This window comes from Lissotriton helveticus, chromosome 1_1 (genome assembly GCF_964261635.1).
Source record: "Lissotriton helveticus chromosome 1_1, aLisHel1.1, whole genome shotgun sequence".
NCBI lineage: Eukaryota > Metazoa > Chordata > Amphibia > Caudata > Salamandridae > Lissotriton > Lissotriton helveticus.
Window position 1 is genome coordinate 1,715,480,682 of NC_136057.1, and position 20,654 is coordinate 1,715,501,335.

Sequence of the window (20,654 nt, forward strand, 5' to 3'; positions counted from 1 at the left end):
AGATAACCCAGCAAACTATAGACTAATAGCCCTAACAGATGTTGATGCCAAAATATTTGCAAGCTGCCTTCTAGAGGAATTGGAATCATGGGCTTCAAGAGAAGATCGGATGCCAAACTTACAAACTGGTTTTAGAAAGGGTGAATCAACTTATACAAACTTGATTTTATTAACTGTATTAGGCGAAAGAGCTAAATTCAGGAAACATAAACTGTATATATGTTTTATTGATTTAAAAGCTGCCTTTGACTCTGTGCCCCGAGACTTATTATGGACAAAGTTAGCTGATTGGGGGATAACTGACACTTTTAAAAATGATCAAATTATTATACTCCGATACTTGGGTCCAGATCAAAGTAGGCGACGGTAGACATACAACTCGTCGCCTTGAAACCAATATCGGCTTGAAACAAGGTTGTGTTTTGGCCCCTTGCCTTTTTAATCTTTTTATGTCCGACCTTCCAGCCCATTTTAACGACATTAATGCTCATTCACGCGCTGTGATGGGTAAAGAGATCAAATACTTACAATATGCTGATGACACTACTTTACTAAACCAGACAGTTATAGGTCTTAAAAGATTAATAGACTCTTTTAATCTATATGTTAAAGGAAATGGTCTAAAAATAAACACAAAAAACCCAAAAATAATGACCATGGGAAAAGGTAATTTAGGAGTTAAAGAATGGAATATCAACGGTCTGGTTTTTGAGTGTGTAAAATCTTACAAATACTTGGGGATTACATTTGATCATAATTTATCTTTTAGGAAACATTTTAATAACCTTAAAGCTAAAGGATTATCTCTCACATTCGCCTTTAGAAAACTGAGAGATAAATTACTATGCCCAAACTATGATCATTTGTTAAAAGCCATGACAGCGAAGTTAATTCCCACTTTGGACTACGGTTCTATTATTTTTTAGGGCAAGAATGCGAAATTACTAGAAGATATTGAAATAAGGGCATACAAATCGGTCTTTAGACTCCCAAAACACATTAGCCGTGCGAATGTTAGACTCGAATTTGGATTGAAGAAACAGTGTCTAGTCAGACAATCTACATTTTTAAAGTCCTTACTGTTATTATCCAGATCCGAGGAAGGTTCGTTGGCTAATCTGTGTTGGCTTGAGATCCAAATAGGGGCCCATTTGAAAAGCTGGCAAACCTATTTAGATGAATGTTTACATACCTTTGAATGCCCGTACTTAGTGGATGAAACAAGGAGTAAAATGGTCAACAAAAAATAATTAATCAATCAGCAGCCCTGTTGTCTTGTATAAGGGACAAAGAGGAACGAAGGAAAAAAACATCTTTGGTCAATTGCTAACTCTTTTATCAAACTGTATCCCCAACCTTATCTGCTATTTCATTTAAAACCTTTAATTAAGAATACATTTATGTTGTTAAGGTTTGGGAGATACCCAACCAAAGATGGAATCCCAAAATGGGGGGAAAAAAGTGGCCATCTAATGTCTGTAGATTATGTGGTAAGAATGAAGAAACCTTACAGCACATAGTAACTTTGTGCCCAAAACTGCTTGCAGAACGAAAGATGATCTTAAAGCCGATTTTTAAGGAAATGGGAGTAAGAACCTGCAGAACTGCAATTATTGTATGTTTAAGAGGTATTACAGCTACTTTAATTCATCAGTTTGTTAAGTATATCCTTCTAGCTGAAACAAAACTATGTAAGGAAGATATCCCTGTTATGAAAGTGAACTAAAATGTTGATGACATAATAATTTTAAATGTTTTTAGGGACCGCTGGGCTATTTTAAAGCACGTTTAAGCATAATTTCTACAATTGTACCACCTCACTTTAACGTTTCCACCCTATAGTGGATTATACCTTCTTTATGGATAATATCTACTCCTAGCACTTGCCACTTTAATCCTCTGTGTTCCTTGATTAATAGTAACAGTATTTGCTTTAGTACGTACAAGTCAAGGTATAACCTGCCCCGCTCGCACATGGCACTTCAATAATTTAATGTCCCGAATGTGTTAGTACAAAGTACATCAAATTTGGTTGGTGAACAGTGTATTATGCTTATTTTTAATTTAAAATGGCCTCATCAGAAATCTTTGCTGCTTATTTTAAAGCATTTGATCTTGATCCAGATTGCACATTGCACTTTATTCCTTTTGCTGCCAAATTCCTTATTAGAAAACTAACTTACTCCAATTGAGCCAAATATGTATATATGTGCCTGTGGAGCTCATCTCGGATTTAATAATGTGCTGGTTTTGTATTTTTTATTGTTCTCTTTTAATCAGATTGTAAATTGAATTTGTTTCCTGCTGTTTGTAATGATTTTAATTAACCAACAAATAATAAACTACTACTAATAATAAACTACTACTACTACTCCTCTCCTTTAACACCCATAACTGCAGATCCATTCTTTACTCCTACCACCTACCAAAAGCAATGCCATGACTCCATCTTCCCTCAATTCTGTGTCAGAGTTTCCAACTGCCAACTACAGGAATGCAGGCAATGTAGTTTCACTGTCTAGGGAAGAGATCTCCACCCACCCCGCACACCACCAACCACCCCACCATTTTGTGCCATGCTAAACTAGAGGCATACAAAATGGATACCCCTCCAGTTTAACTGCAGATGGGCCTGCATGGCAGGGTACATTCCAGTTTATCACAAATGGAGCATTCAAGTACCAGCACATACAAGCTTTCCTACCACATTCTGCTAGAATCCAAATAGGAGATGACTAATGGGGGGCCACATGCTAGTCAGCGGAGGTTACAGTAGTTAAACTACAGTTTTTAATATTTAAAAGATTATTATCTCTTATCAATTATAAAATTTTAATATTGAGTCAGTTCACCTGAGATTATCATACTCCAGTTGTTGCTTGCCCAATTCATTACATTTCTTTGGGTAAGCTGCTGTTTATACATTCCCACGCTAACCCAAAACATACAATTAGGAGGCAGCAAACAAGAGTGACACTGAAGCCAATAAATGGTAAGTAACGGGCGGGCTACAAGCTCTTTATTGTAAAGAATAGTCTTGCAAGTAAAGGCACATGCGGTGTCACAGGCTTGACTTAAAAACATGCAGGGAGAAGCTGGCAAGAACAGAGTGGGCTTGTAGAGCAAACAACAATGACAAGAGGCACCCATAGCACTTTTTTACTGGAGTGAGGGGGGCAAGCAACAATGATGGGAGGGGGAGGCAAGCAACAATGATGGGAGGGGGAGGCAAGCAACAATGATGGGAGGGGGAGGCAAGCAACAATGATGGGAGGGTAGACAAGCAACAATGATGGGAGGGTAGGCAAGCTACAATGATGGGAAGGGGAGGTAAGCAATGACAAAGGGTGAGGCAGTGCAGGATGCTATTGCAATGGTGCAGTCTATGAGAAGATTGGCGCACCCTGTGCTTATGGAGATGTAGGCTGACAAAGAGGTGTTGCAGGCTGTGAGTTGAGTGTTGCTGGAGTCTGTGAGGTTGGGGAGGTTGTGAGGTCGTGGAGACACCAAGTAAGGAGATAGTGCAGGCAGTTAGTGAGGCCTGTCGCCTCCCCCTCCCATCATTGTTGCTTGCCCCCCCTTCCCATCATTGTTGCTTCAGGGGCAGGTACACAACAGCAAACACAAAAAAAATGCAGTGGCAAATACACAAAACCACACTAACATCCACTCTGCGTAGATGTATACAGCACTAGACATGCTACAAACAAGGGTGGTGCGGGGGCGGAGTAGGCAGATGGAGTGAAAGGGGGGGGGGGGGAGCAGCAGCAGATGTGCACGAATTAAGTGGAATCAACCTGTGCTTGGTCCATGCTTTACAGAAAGGAATGGAAGTGACATGCCCTGCGCTAGCCAATTAGGAGGCTGCATAGAAGAGTGACACGGAAGCCAACAAATGGTAAGCAATAGGTAGGCTCCAAAGCCTTAATTGTAAACAATATTATCTCGAGAGGGCATGTGCTGTCGCAGGCTCGACACAATGAGCTCTGCTGCGCAGTGCTGAAGTGTAAAAGCAAACTGAAACACGTGTAATTTATTGGTAAGTCCCAAGTGTGGGAACATACAACATTAAAGGCCACTCCAGTTTGCTGTCAAAGCATGAAAAAAGTTTGAGTCCCTTGTTAGGTTTGTAGAAAAAAAGCAAAAAATCTGCGTGCTGTCACATTTAATTAACTTTTCATTCTCACATTTAAAAATGACTGTGCAGTGGAGAGGGTATCTTCCCTGCTGTGAGGTGGGAGAAGAGGGTATTAAGAGCATACACATGTATGCAGGCTATCAAGACTGCCACAACATGGATGCTGATGAAAAACTTTTTTCCAAACTGGAAATTGAGGTAGTGCCTTGCTTGTAAACACATTATCACAGGTTGAAACATCTTAAACTAAATTCTCTTGCACGGAGGCAATGTGCGGTTTCCACTCTATTGTCACAGGACCTGCTTTTTTAATATGCATGTTCTTTATAAAGTACATAATTCAATCAGAATTTCCTAAAATATTTCATCATTTTTTTAACCCTGAATTTTCCGAGTCTATTTTAATCAAAGGCAAGGTGGATCATTTCTTGGGGCATATGAAACCACTGATTTGAGTGCTAAAGAAGATTGCTCCCTTGTGTTTGATTATAAGCACAATGGAAACCTTACTTAAAGAACCCCTGATCATGAGGAAGTCAAAGGCCAGAGCACAGGGGTCTTCTTTAAATACTGCTGGTATGCAGGATCTCCTCCCCATTTCTTTAAGGCTTGCCGCTCCAGAATTGGGATGCCACTGACGTAATTCAACAGGAACCAAACAAAAAGTGGTGAGATTATGCTTATGTATTGAAATCCACTCATAACCGAGGATGCTGAAAGGAAGAGCCCAGTCCACTGTAAGATTTCTCCGAGGTAGTTGGGGTGTCGGCTGTATGCCCATAGGCCGCTGTGGATGAACTTGCCCTGTGAGGAAAGAGAAAACTAGATGAAAATTCTCAAAATTCATATTAATCTTTGGTCATAGGAAAACCAGACGAAGCAGTATGTAGAAAGTATTGTAGACAGGCCAAACGTAGAGCACTCCTCCTCAAATTGTACACGCCGCTCCAATTAAAAAGTTAATTATCAATGAATAAACTTTGCTAGAGGAGTGAGAAAATAGCTCATTAAAAGTGCTGCAATCACCCCAAGATCGGTCGAGCCTCACACTTGCGCTGCAGTTCTGATTGTTTTTTACCTAAAGTAAAGGTATCATTTTTACAGATGGTTCCACGGTGTACATGTTCTCAGCATTCTCTAATACTGGTTAACAAGCTCCTTTTAGGACCCTCGGATTGTGGCCACTTGGCACAGTGCATGCTTGCTGCACACCATCCAGTGTGATTGGACCGCCCAGGAATATTGTAGGGTGACCATGCTGGTCACAAAAGCTCCGATTTTTATTTGTGGTGTCGCTGAACACCAATCTACAAAATACATGCACTGGAGAAATTTAGGACTGGAGCAAGAAATGAGAAGAGCTCCTCAGGTCCTGCCTGTTGAACAAGGTATTTACTGCCTGCAATACACCCCTTTTTAGGTCTGGCGTGGCGTTTCAGCGCAAAGCGCTGCTCGCCTCGATTTAATGTAAACAAGGAGTTTCAGAAAAGGTCTTTAAGCCCCGCCCCTCATTTCCATTGGCTGGCGTCACCATTTATGCTAAACGGTGTCCGGCCATTGGAAAGGAGGGTTTTTGGTTGATGCCCTTTGGCCTCCGAGCTGGACTGGGTCGCCTGCTTTGCTGCTGTCGCAAAGCACTTTCTTATCTTTATGGGGTCATGTGTTTCTAATTAGAAACGAATGGCCCCATTAAGACAAGAGATCCCCATGCTCCGGCTGCAGCGCGGTCCTTTTTCACTTTCGGGACCCTGCTTGTTTTTGGTAGGCACGGGGAGTTGATGCCGGCGCCCAATCCCGGTTCCCCAGCTCCATCGTCGGCAGCTTTAGCAATAAGGCTATTCCCGCGCCTTATTGCATTACAATTTTTTTTTTTTACCATGGCAACAGCAGTCAATTTCCGATATCTACTTGGGTATGGTATAGAGTCATAACAGTAACACTCCCACCCAGCAGTAGCATTTTGAATGCCTTTCATCTTAAACATTTCCTTAAAAAGAAAGCAGGGATCTTCATTCATAGCCACTTGATCGATCACCCAGATCAGCTTCTTCGGGATTGACAGCATCAATAGCAGTGTTATACCAGATCCAAGTTACAACCAGAGGCATAAAAAGCAAGAAGCGCCCTCTGCAGGGGGTGTGGTTGTGGTGTGAGATCGTTTCATAAACAAGTTAGGGAGGAAACACTTTCCAATGCAGCCTTGGGGGTTTTCCACAGTACCCAAGAGAGAGTAAGTGTAATTTCTCTGCAGGAGCAAACTGCCACACACTGTAGATGCCCACAGGGAAGTCCTACATCGCTACTGTGGCTAGGACATCCCAGGGTCTCTATTTTGTGTTCTGGAAGGACACCTCCCGTTTATAGCAGGCAGAGATCGCTAATAGCTATCACAATCGCCATTAACAGCAGGGAACAACATCCAGCTTTGAAACCAGACAGTGGTGTGTGCCCAGAGGCGTTTCACAGGACATCTGTTTCGAGGAATGAATGCCTCGATGAATGAATGTCTCGAGGAATGAATGCCTCGACTCTTGCCTTCCCCTGGGTCAGGCCTTAGTGCAATGGGGTAAAGTTTACAGCCCCCCTGCCTGCCAGAGATGCTTTTCTCGTGTTCCTCATTCTATTGAAGGGTTACATTATGGAAGCGGTGTTCCTGTTCTTGGAATGTTTGTGTATTTAAGACAAGGATATTGTGTAACTGCCAGTGTTGCCGATTATGAAGCTTGGGGAACCAGGTTCGAGTCTCGGCATCCTGTGATTCTGGCCAAATCACTTAATCTCACAGTGCCTAGCAAAAATGAATGCGTCCTCGAGTAAGGTAGCTGGTGCTCATGTAAAGGACTCAAAGACCTTCGGGTTGAGTTCGCGCTATATACATCTGCAATAAAAAAGGTAAGGTTCCTAGATGTAATGACTGGTCATTCCACACAACACTTTCCACATGTCTCACACCTCATGTGCACAAGGGTCCCTCTACACCTCCAAGCAACCTACTTTCATGTATCACCACGTCTTGGGGTCTGTCACAATGAATGGGGCACTACGTGGTTGGGTTTTTGTGTTTATTTATGTAGTGTCTTAACATTGTCATTGAAACTTTGTGAAGTCTGAATGAAGCAAATAGGTAAAGGCCAGCAATCTGGAACATAGAATTTGTTTTCTGTATATATTTTCTAATTAAAGGGGGTAAACTGCATATGTTCCTAATAGGGCACGCAGATCTTAGGAGAGTTTGATCAGACGACTGCGGGACATCTGGCCTGTTTCTGACGCATGTGTGATGTGCCTTTACAGCGAGGATTGTGCTAGGTCACCAGACCCTTCTCATGACCTGGAGTCCCTGCATGGCCACAGTCAGCGAGTGTGATGCCACGGCGTCCACGCTCATCCATCATTTCACTGACCTTTCCTTCTCTCCCGCTGTAGCCTTATTCATGTATTAATTATATGTAGGCTTTCCTGTTTTCAGTTTCTATTTTTGGTAAATACTGGTGGGGATTTTTCAGTGTTTAAGTGATTTTAATACCTTAAAAAAAAACGTTGTGATCAGTGGTTACACATTTTCGCGCTACTAAAAACAACAGAAAAAGTGTTTTTCAGGTGTGTATTGAATGTTTTGCTTTTATTATTGCTTGCTTTCTGCACTGATACACTGTCTATATACCATGTGCTAAGTATAGTGTATATGAGGTCCAAATAGATTTTTGAAATTAAACTTATTGTAGTACACCATACAATACTTCTTCAGTAAGTCTTTGGTCATGTGCACTCACTCTTACTTTCCTATGTAAACTTCTGGGAAAAGGCAATCTCAACAGTGGCACTTGAGACAGGCAATGCCAAAACAGCCAGTACACAATGTGTTAACTCTGACCACTGACATAGCTTTCCATGCCAATACTGGTGCACTTGAAGATTGCGATCCTCAGGGCAGGTACTGCAACATGTTTGTTGAACTAGGCACTCGGTTATTGAAGCAGTCAAAAATGAATCAGCACTTTTGAAACTACGGAGGAAATTCCCCTTTACTGAAGGGATCTAGAATTTGTACAGAGTACCACAGTGAGGTTCCATTGACTTCAAATGCTATTGGTGGTGAAGGAACATTTCTATGCATCATTTCCAAAAGTCTGGTGTCATGTTTTCACCGCTATCCCAGATGCTTGGTGATAGCACTCTTTTTACATATACTTGTCACTATACCATGCATTGAATGTTTAAAGCCTGAGGCATTGGCAATTCACCTACTATCAATACTGACCCACTAGAAACTGGGGGCTGATGTATTAAGGGTTTTTACCCATTCTCTGTGGGTAAATGTGATGACACACATTAGGACAGATTCTTATGAAACCAGCCATTTTACCTATCAGTGAAAGAATCAAACACAGCCACATCAAATATGATTTTGATATTTCCTAATTCTCTACACTTTATAAACTAATTGAGCAAGACCTATAATATGCTCCTAAACCCTGCATCTTTGGACCAAAGACCACAAAACTGAAAAAAGGAAGAAGAAACAATACGTTAGTGGCACCCCTAAACAACAAAACTCAAGCAGAATAATGTTAGCACAGTCTTTCTTACTGCTAGCTTGTATAATAACGTTACATTGTATTGGCCCCCTCAGGAACAAAAAAATGACTCATTCTTTTTCCTTTCTTTGAATGGCATTTAGTTTGTGTTTGTGCAGGTGTTTTTTCAGTGTTTATATGTTTTCACTGGTGAGGGCTATTTCTCTTTCAGTGGAGTTTTATCAGTTATCATAGGTTTAAACCTAAAACCCCACAGCCTAATTATATGTGATGCAGGCAGCCGGCAGGAAGACGAGAACAATTCATCCTGTTGGGTGTGCTGCTCTAAAACCTCCCCTTGTGTAATGCTTCTCAGATACAAAGTCTGAGAGTAGAGCTAGGGTGGGTAGGGGCTGGTGAAAGGACCACTTACTCACCGGTTATAAATTTTTTGAGATCTACTCTGGGATTCCAATTAGACCCAGAGGCCAGAGACTATGGGGTTACAGTAGAAGTTATGTTTTCGGAGAAAAAGTGGCAAATGCATGGAACTGTGTCTAGTGGAAGTGGTGGAATGAAATTACAACAATGTAAATGATCCTGTGGCGAGCACGGGGAAGCAGCAGTGATGAGAAAATGATATGAAGCAATAGTTCAAGTAAGCAATGTTAAACGCCCACCGCTGACATCTGCAGTGATTTTGTGAACCAGACCTTTGAATCAATGTCGTAATCTTGCACCCTACCGAGGTCGGAAAGGGTTTTTATTTTTAAACTAAATACAACACCTCTTTTTTTACAGTGAGTAGAAACCACAGAGAATATGCTTGAAGTGCTGTGTCGAAACAAGTTATGATCTACATTGAGCAACCCTTAAATAACACTTTTGTTACGAGCACCTATAGGTCCAGAGCATTACTATGGGAGGAGTGTGTCATTGGTGTAGGGGAATCCTTATATCAAGAAGGCTAGGTATGAGGGAAAAAAGCAATGTGCAACAATGATGTTCGAGTTGGTAATCTAGGTCTAAATATATCAGCGTTCAAGACTGGCATACCGAGGGGGGCCTGGCCTAGCAATGGAGCGAGATGAGGTACACCCTGGGCAAACCAAAGGTATTATTTACTGAAGAACAGTTGTTTTTTCCGGGACTGTACTAATGGTAAGCTCCTAGACAAACCTTAGTGGTGGCATACTGAGAATAAGAATACAGATATAAAAAATCACGCACCCAAATAATGACCGCTCATTGGTGCATATGTGTATATGTTTAAATGTCCGGGCGGGTGCGCTCGTTGGGGGGGGGGGGGGGGGGGGGGGAGCGGGCATCCCTGTACCTTTGGATTCGCCATCTGCCAGAACCAAACCCACAGCAGCCTAACGATTTCATGACAACGGGTTACTTTCTGGCACCTATCTTTGACAGGAGGTCTGGGACAGGTAGGGTAAAAAGAGCACGCAAATGAAAATGAGGATTCATGGGAACATGTCAGCATCAAGGACACCTGTGCCGATGCCAACCTGGACACACTGAAAAACCAAAGGAGGTGATGGACGGAGCGTTGACAATACAAACACTCACCCCCAGTCAACTGATCTGGGTTTAATCCATCACCGTTCTTTAGCTCACTCCGCCACCCCAGTTCAGACATGGCCATATGCAAATCAGTCTGACCCTGTGTTTTTCTTTGTTCGCCCTAAGTTGGCAGGGTATGCTCAGACGTGAGTCCCTTTCTCACTTAGCCACTGGATTCAAGCAAGCCGGGCTGAAGACGGCTGAAATGCCAGAAACCGGTCCTCGGAAGCTTGTTTCCGGTCCAGGGAAGGCATGGCTTGGCAGTTCAGGCTGGATTGTTCCCATGAGGCACAGGGTCAGACTGATTTGCGTGTGTCCATGTCCGAACTGGGGTGGCAGAGTGGGCTAAAGAACGGTGATGGATTAAACCCAGATCTGTTGACTGGGTGTGAGTGTTTGATTGGTTCAGATGCTCCGTACATCACCACCCCCTTTTGTACCACTTTGTTCGCCATAAGTTGGCAGGGTATGCTCAGACGTGAGTCCCTTGCTCACTTTGCCACTGGATTCAAGCAAGCCGGGCTGAAGACGGCTGAAATGCCAGAAACCGGTCCTCGGAAGCTTGTTTACGGTCCAGGGAAGGCATGGCTTGGCAGTTCGGGCTGGATTGGTCCCATGAGGCACAGGGTCAGACTGATTTGCATGTGGCCATGTCTGAACTGGGGTGGCAGAGTGGGCTAAAGAACGGTGATGGATTAAACCCAGATCTGTTGACTGGGTGTGAGTGTTTGATTGGTTCAGATGCTCCGTCCATCACTACCCCCTTTTGTACCACTCTGTTTGCCATAAGTTGGCAGGGTATGCTCAGACGTGAGTCCCTTGCTCCGACCATCACCACCCCCTTTTGTACAACCTGGACACACCAGCAGGAAGAGGTGAAAGGAATATGCATTAATAAACAGTTGTCTCAGGCACCAGTGAGTTTCTACTTATCAGTAAAAGTAATACATCATGTACACATTGAAGCTGCAGTCATTAAGTCATACTCAGAGCAGACAAAGTAGAAAAGAATCATTAGGATGACTCCAAATATAGGCACCCGGTGGCACACAGACCGGAGGCCACCCGTGTGAGACCACACTCGCACAACAATCATAAGCCAAACAGCAGTACAGTCACACCTGCAGGCTGACATGAAAGAAACAGAGTACACACATGTATAGAGGCATGCAGTCAATGATTCGTACACAGGCAAAGAAGAAAGCACACACGAAAACAGATAAGCTCAAAACAGGGGCAGCCAAACAATACACACAATTAAGCATATATTAATTAATTAAGGCATCGATTACCCTATGTGACTAGGTATCATTGTTATTACGTAAGGTGTTTCACGGTTACATATTCACTAGCCCGTCCTTCCATATTTTTTGGTCTCTTTTTCGTAAAGAGGCTAGACATGAAATAACTTTGCATCCCTTTTTAGGGTTTCGGCCTTCCTGCTCACATTGAATTGGGTTCCACGCTCGAGCTAAGATGATGCATTAGACCTTCTGTGCACCAGAGATGTTGAAGGGATGGCTAAAGGGCTACATCCCAAAAATGTACGATAAAACACATGATCGCACGGACTGTGAAAATCCACCATGGAATGAATGAGTATCTCTATTTTCCACAACCTGTTACCAGATGCAAGTGTGAGCTGAAACCCTGTTCTTAAGCTGTGCAACAGCATGGAGACTATGCAAAATGACCTCTAAGCCTTGAGGGTACAGTAATGTAGCTTGAAGGTCCAAAAATATATAGTGAAGTACATTTAGTTCACAATAAATGGCGAAGCATTCAGTTTGAAATTCTATAGCAACCCTGGGAAAACCATTGAGGTAAGAAAAATGGCTGACTGAAGTGGTATAATTTATTTATTGCGTGATTTGAAAAAAACATTGCAAATACAAAACTTTTTTAAAAAAGGATTACAGAATTTCATTTAAAATATCATGTTCATAAAAACCAGTCAGGGTAGCAGTAACAGGTGAGGTTTGACAAACGTTATGCCAATGGAGAGTCACGAGCAGTGGGCACCTCACTTAAGTTTTTTTGCAGTGCGCTCCATAAATCGTACTAGGGCACAGTTTAATTCAGTGTTCCTAGGATCAAAGCAGGCCGGAACTGCCACTCTACAGCTTCTGATCATTTTTCTATTCCAGTGATGCTTGAGTAGGCCCAGTCTCTCAGTGAGCAGTTTTGGGCACAGACAGATGATGTGTGTAATGTCTTCTTTGTGATTCCCACAAAGTCGGCATAGATCTCGTCCATGCTCTCTTTTCCATTTTGGCCAATGCATCAACAAGTTGATAACGCCCAGTCTCAATTTTAAGAAACTTAGTTTCATTTGTGCACTGAAAGAAATGGTAAGGTACGGCTGTGCAATTAACGAGGCATAGGAATGAAGGGTCATCCACCCATGGCTTCTTTTTGCAAGGGTGGCTTTATCTTCCACTATTGATAGTGGTTTGGTGCTAATTTTCGCTAGCCTTTTGAATTCCTTCTGACTAGCGTGCATGTTCCAGAGGTCGTTTAGGCACAGGGTTGTTAGACCTTTTGACCAGTAGTCATGACCTGCTCGCCATGAGTTGTTGTCAATACTGACCCACAGATGGTGCCCTAGGCTACCCTCCTTTGATAGCCTCAGTTTGTGACAGCACATAAGAAAATACATGGCTCTGGCCAGTGGTTGTTTGCAGATGCCTAGTTCCAACCTAATTTGTGCCGGTGATGTATGGGTTGGTAATTTGAACACTGATCTGTAGATCTTAATAATGATTGTGTCCAGTTGGCCACTGTCCAATCCTTTTAGAGCTTCACTACCGTAGGTTAGGGTCGGAATGATTTTAGCCTGAGCGGCCTGTAGTGTGGGTGCGAGAGTTGGGCCTTGTAGCTTCTTTTGAATTAGTCCAATTGCAAAGGCAAGTGCCACACCCTTCCTTTTCTGTTCTTCAAGGTGAGATTTGTATTTTTCATTGTTGTTAAAAATAACTCCAAAATACCTCTGACAGTTTGATTTCGATGATGCTTTCATTGTTCAAAGTCCAAGAGAGTTTCTTAGCTTTACTTGAATGAACTGCTAGGATTTTCGTCTTCCTGTTGATGCAAAACTCGTTATTTGAGTATTCAGAGGTAGCATCCAGGAGCCTTTGCATACCGATCTTTGTTTTACTTAACAAAACCACATCATCAGCATATAGTAGGTTTGTCAACGTCAAGCTAGAAAGTTTGAGGCGTGGGAGTTAACCTTGTTGAGGGCTTCAGGAAGGTCGGCTAGAAATATTAAAGAGCGTCGGAGCCAAGACACACCCCTGTTTGAGGCCTTTTTCCGTCGGAATTGGGCGGGACAATCTTGAGCCATCCCCGATCTTAATCCTGACCCATGTGTCCTGGTGTAGAAGTTGAATGGCTCTTAGGAGGTCCGCTGGAATGTCGAGTCTGGACAACTTCTGCCAGAGTTTGCTTCTGTTGACATTGTCGAAGGCCGCTTGGAAGTCAATAAATCCCAAATAGAGTGGGCAAGAACAGAAGTTCGCTTGGTCAATCAGGCAGGAAAGAGTCATAAGATTGACTGAGGTGCCGGTGTTTGTTGTGAAGCCTGTTTGATTCAGAGGAATTATAGAGTTGTCCGCCCATGCCCTGAGTAAGTTGAGCAACACTCCCGGGAAGTACTTTGCTTCATTGTCAATGAGAGCAATAAGGCGATAATTCCCTGGGGATTTGTTATCTCCTCCTTTGAAGATCGGTGCGAGAATGGATCCACGCCAGGAGGGCGGTATGATGTTATTTTGCAGGCTTGAATTGAAAAGGGTGCTTAAGCTCGCAGCCCAAAAGGTTGCGTCTTCCTTGAACAGAGCTTGAGGAATTCCACCTGGACCAGGCTCAACATCCTTCCGTCCCTTTTTTATCATTTTTTCTATGTCAGCCTTCTGGACTGTTATAGGATTGACATAGCTTTGAGACGAAAAACACTCATTTGTTGGTGCCATTTTAAGATCAGCAAAGGGCCATTCCTTCGTTAGGGAGTTTGAAGTGTTCGAGACAGATGCCCAGACACTCTTTTTGTATTACTTTGTCCACGGAGGGGAGACTTAAATAGGTGTTGTGCGCATCCCGATCATTAAAGTGAAAGTAGAGAAAATCTACCCACTCTGTTTCCAGTATGCTCGAGGAGGCGACTTTAGATGCGCGCCCGAATACACTATTGATAGTACGCCAAAACCTGGCAGAGTTGTTTGTTTTAATGTCATGCTGCAGTTTGGCCCAGAACGAATTCCATTGGCTTACGCGTAGCTCACGTTTCGCTTTCTTAAGGTGACTGCGAGCCTCTCTCAATTTTATTATTTTGATGGGATCTGTTGGATCTGTTTTTAAGGCCCGCCATATCCGATTCATGGATCTTGTTGCTGATAGTATCTCAGGATTCGTGCGGGGCATGTGCTTTTTACCAATTTGGATTGTGAATTTTATTGGTTTCGCGTATCTGTCAATAAGTTCAATTGCAAATGTAGACCAGTTGGCAATTATGTTATCCGGGCACCTATTTTGGCGCTCAATTATTTGTTTGGCCTCTGTTGCTACTTGTTGAAGATTCTTAAAGGAGCATTTAATTCGTTTGAGGTGGATTGTAAAACTCTCGGATGGCAAAGCCCTTTCCTCTTCGTGTTGCATGAAACAGGTGCTCAGCATAATTTCTTGGGGACAGTGGTCGCTTTCTGTTCTGTTTCCAAAGCAATAACCTGCTATCTGTTGGAGCAATGAAAGGCTAACAAAAGTATAGTCAATTAATGAAGTGCCTTTTTTCGATAGATATGAAAATCGAGGTGGCTTGTCTGAAGAATAACGCCTGTTTAAGGCTCTAAGGCCCAGATCTTCAAAGTTGCCTTGTAGGGAATTTCCATGTGGGTCATCCTTGTGCCGTCCAGGCCGGTCCTGCGGTGGTATAGCCCAGATGCTATTGTGTGATTTGGTGACCTCATTTTTTTGGAGGTCTGACATTAGCCACATGTTAAAGTCGCCAGTAAATAAGATTTCTGAATTTAGAGGATCTGTTTGCATTCTCACTACTGACGCTGTAGCTTCTTCTACAAAGGATTTCCTTGATGCTGTATTTGGGCGGACGTAAGCATTCATTAAGATTAGCCTCAGAGTTTGGTCGTTGCACGAAGTGTGAGAGATTCCCACACACTGGAGACAATTTGATGAGCCCGACAGGTCCCAGGAGGTGACTGCATTTTTTATTGATATTTATACTGCAAGACCGCCGCTCCCTCTTCCTGGACGATTCAGTTTATGAGCTGGAACGTGTTGGGTTTTAAAGCCTTCTAAGTGCTGCGGAACCATAAGCCATGTCTCTTGTAATAGCAGAATATCGAAACTCCGAAGAGAGGAGATTGTGGCGTTATCCTCAAGTTTGCTTGTTAGGCCGTTGATGTTCCATGAACAGATTTTTAGAGGAGTCTTTTCGTAGCGGTCCTCCCTGCTGAGCTGTCAGCGGAGGAGGCGGGTTGTGTTCAGGGCACCAGCCAGCCATGACCATGTACCGGCCTCGTCATTGTTCCTAGTTGGTGTGATCCCGTCTTCTCTTACATTCCTCCGAGGGCGGACGGAAGTGGGGGATTTGTTTCGAGCACCCCTGAGGACGGAGTATACCAAACCCCTCCCTGCACGACTGCGTTCATCATTACGGCTTTCCTGTAAGACGTGAGGATAGCCCGCTTCCTTGCCCGGTTGTATCAGTATCCCCCATTGCTTGAAGGTATCAGTTAGCCCTAGAATATTGTTCATTGCCTCTGCGGTGCTCCAGGTGACCTTAGTGGATTCGTTTGATTGGCCTTGAGACGGTGCAATAAATTCTACCGATATTATGTCTTGTGTGGTTATTGCCTTTGACAGTCCTGTCGCTTGAATCAGCTTTAAGATGTTACCCCAATTTAGGATGTCATGGCAACCTTTGGACTTCTATTCTGGGTAAAAGAAGGTAGAGAGGGCTTCCCCACTTAGTGCTGAGCTGATCGGCCTAGGCATGTCCTCTATTTTATCCATATTGGACATTTGAGCAACCTTTGTCGAAGGGTCCGAGAGTAAGACCTCATTATGCACGATGTCGGGCCGTTCGTTATGTCCATTACCGAGGACCCATGTGGCACTCGCTGGGAGTTCGCCCTGTTGGTTGTTGACACAATTTACTGTGCCTAGCTGCTTTAAAGTGGGGCCTCCAGACTGCCTTGTCACGAGTGTGTGGTTCACAGCTTTATCGTTCTGTTTGATGGTTGTGATTGGGGGAGCCATGTTAGTCGTAGTTTTTTGCTCTTTTGCTCCGCTGAGCACACATTTTCCTAGAGGAATCGGTGTTGTTGACACGCAGGAGGTGTCACTCTTCCTTCTTTCGCTGTCCCAGATGATTCGTTGGGCTTCCGTTGTAGTTGCAGGATCAGAAGGATTTTTTGAATCGTCATCTCCTGAGGCTCCAGGACGTCTAAGGGTGTTAAACATCTGGTAGAGATTTAAGACTTGATTTAAGGTCCCTGCTCCATCCGACGTCAAGGCGGTGACAGTTCCCTTGATGGAATGGATAGTAGATAGGCCGTTTTGACTACAAGGGATGCTGAAGCTGGCTTCAAGAAGCGTTTGGTTGAAATTTTCCAGATTAGTGGTTTTTCCTACAGCTGGTTCTATATGTAGCTCCAGTGTGTCGGATGCAACACTGGATATGGCGACTCCGGATGGTGCAGAGTTGTACCGGCGGGCCCTCTGTGTTGAATGACACTTCCTTGCTGGGCTCCCCCTGACCACAGTTTGATCTACAATTGGCGATTTGTTAGTAACAATGGCTGACGAGTGCCGCTCCGTTTGCCGCACTGCTCTTGATGATGGTCACCAGTGGACTTAGGGGGATTGGGAGGCCAGTGATGTTCTTGTTGCTAGAGAAAACCGCTGACCCGGCATCCTTTAAGTAATTGAATTTTGTTGTTATCTTAGGTTGGTTACCAATAAGTCTGCAGGCCATCATGTCAGGACACTTCCTGGTGGCTTGAGCCGTGCTTTCCGTTATGATGTCAGTATCGCTCAGCAGCAGAATGGGTGACTGCTCAGGGTCCGAACTTGACCTCGCATTTTTCCCTCTGCTTTTCTTTTTCCTTTGGGGAGCCGTTGTCCTCACCCTGCCAGATCTCATCTCAGGGCGGACAGTGTAGATGTGGAGCGATAGCTATAGGAAGGCACGCTTGGCTCCTACAAGACCTATACCCTCACTTCAGCTGCTGGCCACCAAACACTGGGCGCAAATCACAGCACGCAGGTCACTGGTCACAGGAACCTGCCCAACCCTGGCCAGGAGAGGTTTTTTCTCAGTCCCCACGAGCTCGTGCACCTCGCCACGTTGCCGCTCTTCTCCTCTCCAAACCGGCAGCCCCCAGCGCCCAGAATGAGCAGACCGGGCAGGAGGGGTTACTTCAGGGTGGCGGTGGCGTCGATAGAACAGACCCGAGCCTGCCGCTTGGTTTATGGCACGGACTGAGTGGTAAGGGTGATAGATTTCCACTTGCTCAGTGACCCATTGTCCCTGTGCCCCAAATGCCAAGGAAGCAAAAGGTGCGGGTGAACGGGTGCGGATCAACACAGGTGAACACGCGAACACACGAGCTCGCGTCTCACAGCTCGCACCAAGGGCTGCACGCCTACCTCTTCTGGTGTGGTGTGGGTGAATGGCGTTGACGTAGCCTGGGGCCGGCCTCGTGGGACAACCGGACACGTCCTCCTCGACCGGCCACGTCCTACTCCTCCTCCGACCTCACGGCACGGCAGCACAGCAATGCACGTCACGGCACACCCCAGGTGCAGCCCTCCGCTGCTCCGCTCTGGGTTGCTTCCAGCCGCCGGACCGCACAGCAAACACAGCAACGCAGCTCCCTCGAGCAAAAGCTCAACAGCCTGACTGTGTTAGAGCCTGGGTCAGATACAAAACGTGGATAGGTCCTGGTTAGACCTGGCACCATTGGCGTGGGTCCCCTTCCATTTTTTCTGTTGCCTCATGTATTTTTGCTGGTGTTGCAGGCTTTTGGCACTGTGCCACTGCTATCCAGTGCCACAATGCAAGTGCTCCCTATTGTAAATTGATGTACTAATCAGTGGTTCCATGTTTGGCTATTTGGTTTACTTGTCAGACCCTAGTCTAGTGCACTGAGAGTACCAGGGTGTGTAATCCAAATGCTGCTGGTGGGCCTGCAGCACTGGTTATGCCACCCACAGAAGCAGCCTTGTAAAATGTGTCTAAGGTCTGCCATTGCAAGCCTGCGTGCAGTCTGGTACTGTCATGTTGACTGGGCAAGTGCACCCACTTGCCAGTCCCAAAACCTTCCCTTTTCTTCATATCAGTCACCCCTATGGTAGGCCCAATAGCAGGGTGCATTGTAAGTATATGGTAGGACAAGCCCTGGTGTGCGTGGCATGTCCTAAAAGTGAATTACAGCCATTTTCGTTTTTCACTGTTGCAAGGCTACCTGTTCTCCATAGGCCAGAATGGGCTGTTAGAGTTATTACATTTTATAATCCTAACTGTCTCAGAGAACATGGTAGAAATTAGAGTTTAGTATGCCTGAACTCAGAATAATAAAATACATATTTAGTGAAGTTTATTTTAATATTCTGTGTTTGCAAATACCACTTTTAGAAAGTAGGTATTTGCTTGTCTAACCATTCAAACCTGCCTATGCTAGTTTGTGTATTCCTATGTCTGGTTTTGTGAGTGACAGTGCAGGGGAATTCTAGGAGACAGGCTGAGCCACCCAGTGGTGAATAGAGAGATCTGCTTCATGGGAGTGAGGAGTTGCACCTGAACCTTGAATAGGGCTGTGCCTGCCTTCCACAATGCTGGCTCCACCCCCTGGGGAGCAGCTGATGTCTCTGCCCTGCACACTTACAGAACAGAAGGAGTCCTGTAAACAAAGTGCTCTAGGACTGTACTTGCCTTCCACAATGCTGGCTCCACCTCCTGTGGGGCGTCTGATGTGCCAGCCCTGCACTGTGAAAGGAAAGGAGAAGTCTGGTAAACAGAGTGCTTCAGAACTGGTTTGGACTGGGCAAAGGCCCCTCTCCCCTCAGAAAACAAAGGATTTTGGGGTATAAATATTGGGACCCTGATCCCATGAAATTAGATCACTTTGGACTACAAGAAGAAACCTTTACTGAGAAGAGGAACCTGAAGGAGAGACTATTCCCAAGCCGAAGTGCTGCTTGGGGGATTGGCCTGCAGTGGTTGCTTTACTGCCAAAGGAAGGAGAAAGGAACTTTGTGTACTTTGCTTTCAACTTGTGAAGGATCTCCAAGGGCTTGGAAAAGAGCTTGCCTCCTGCTGAAGTCGCCGGGACAAGAGACTTCACCCCCCAGCTCCGCAGAGTTTTTTTTGAAGTGCCTGCTGCTGTTTTGGGCCTTCTGAGGAACTGCGTGTCGCAAGGAGCTGGAAGCGCGACTCAACGAGAAGCGTGTCGCCGTCGCTGTGCCTGCCGTTGCAACTCCGAAGGAGGGTGTCGCCACTGGAACTGTCGCACTGCACCGCATCAGAGAGAAGCGTGCCGCAATGAAGAGGAAGCGTGTCGCTGTTGCTGCTGCTGCCGTCGCAACTCCGAAAGAGGGTGTCGCCACTGTAGTTGTCGCACTGCACCAGGAGAAAAATCTCGCAACGAGGTCGGAGCGTGTCGCCGTGCCTGCTGTCGCAACTCCGGAGGAGGGTGTCGCCACTGGAACTGTCGCACTGCACCGCATCGGAGAGAAGCGCGCCGCAACGAAGAGGAAGCGTGTCGCAACTCCGAAAGAGGGTGTCGCCACTGTAGTTGTCGCACTGCACCGCATCAGGAGAAGAATCTCGCAACGAGGTCAGAGCGTGTCGCCGTCGCAACTCTGAAGGAGGGTGTCGCCGCTGGAGCTGTCACACTGCACCGATTAAGAGCACCTTGCAACCCCTTAAAGCGCACCACCGTCGGAGCTGCTGCCGTCGCATCTTGGATGTCGCCGCTGTAGTTGTCGCATCGAGCGGAAGCTTCACGCATCGTGGGAGAAGAGCATCGCCGCTGGAGCTGTTGCCGTCGCATCGTAAGGGTGTCGCCGCTGCAGTCCACGCATCAAACCGAGAGCTTCTCGCATCCCCGAGAAGTGTGCCGCATCTGGAAGATCTTCACGTCTTTATATCTGAACTTTGCCGCATTTCCCATCGCTGCGACATTGCTTGTCGTGGAAGCGCAACGCAACTTAAGGTATATTGACGCAGAGTGTCGCATTTAAGAACTGAACTGAACTAAGCTTAAATCTACCATCTTAAAGTAATCATAGTGTGTATTTTTGTCGTTTAAGGTCTTGTGGTAACTCTATATAAAGTCTACTTATTTTTTATATAAAACCTGTGTGGTGTCCATTTGTAGTGTTGTCACTGGGTTACTGTATGT

At 45.0% G+C, this 20,654-nt stretch overlaps 1 protein-coding gene across 1 annotated transcript in view; it reads right to left on the bottom strand.

The window, feature by feature from the left end:
* Nucleotides 1–3,894: 3,894 nt before the first annotated feature.
* LOC144832986 (uncharacterized) overlaps nt 3,895–20,654 on the bottom strand; it is a 56,932-nt gene continuing 40,172 nt past the window's right edge. The window contains exon 5 of the mRNA XM_078689135.1: nt 3,895–4,942. Within this exon, the coding sequence (XP_078545261.1) occupies nt 4,664–4,942 (279 nt within the window). The 3' untranslated portion in view covers nt 3,895–4,663. The remainder of the gene's footprint in view (nt 4,943–20,654) is intronic.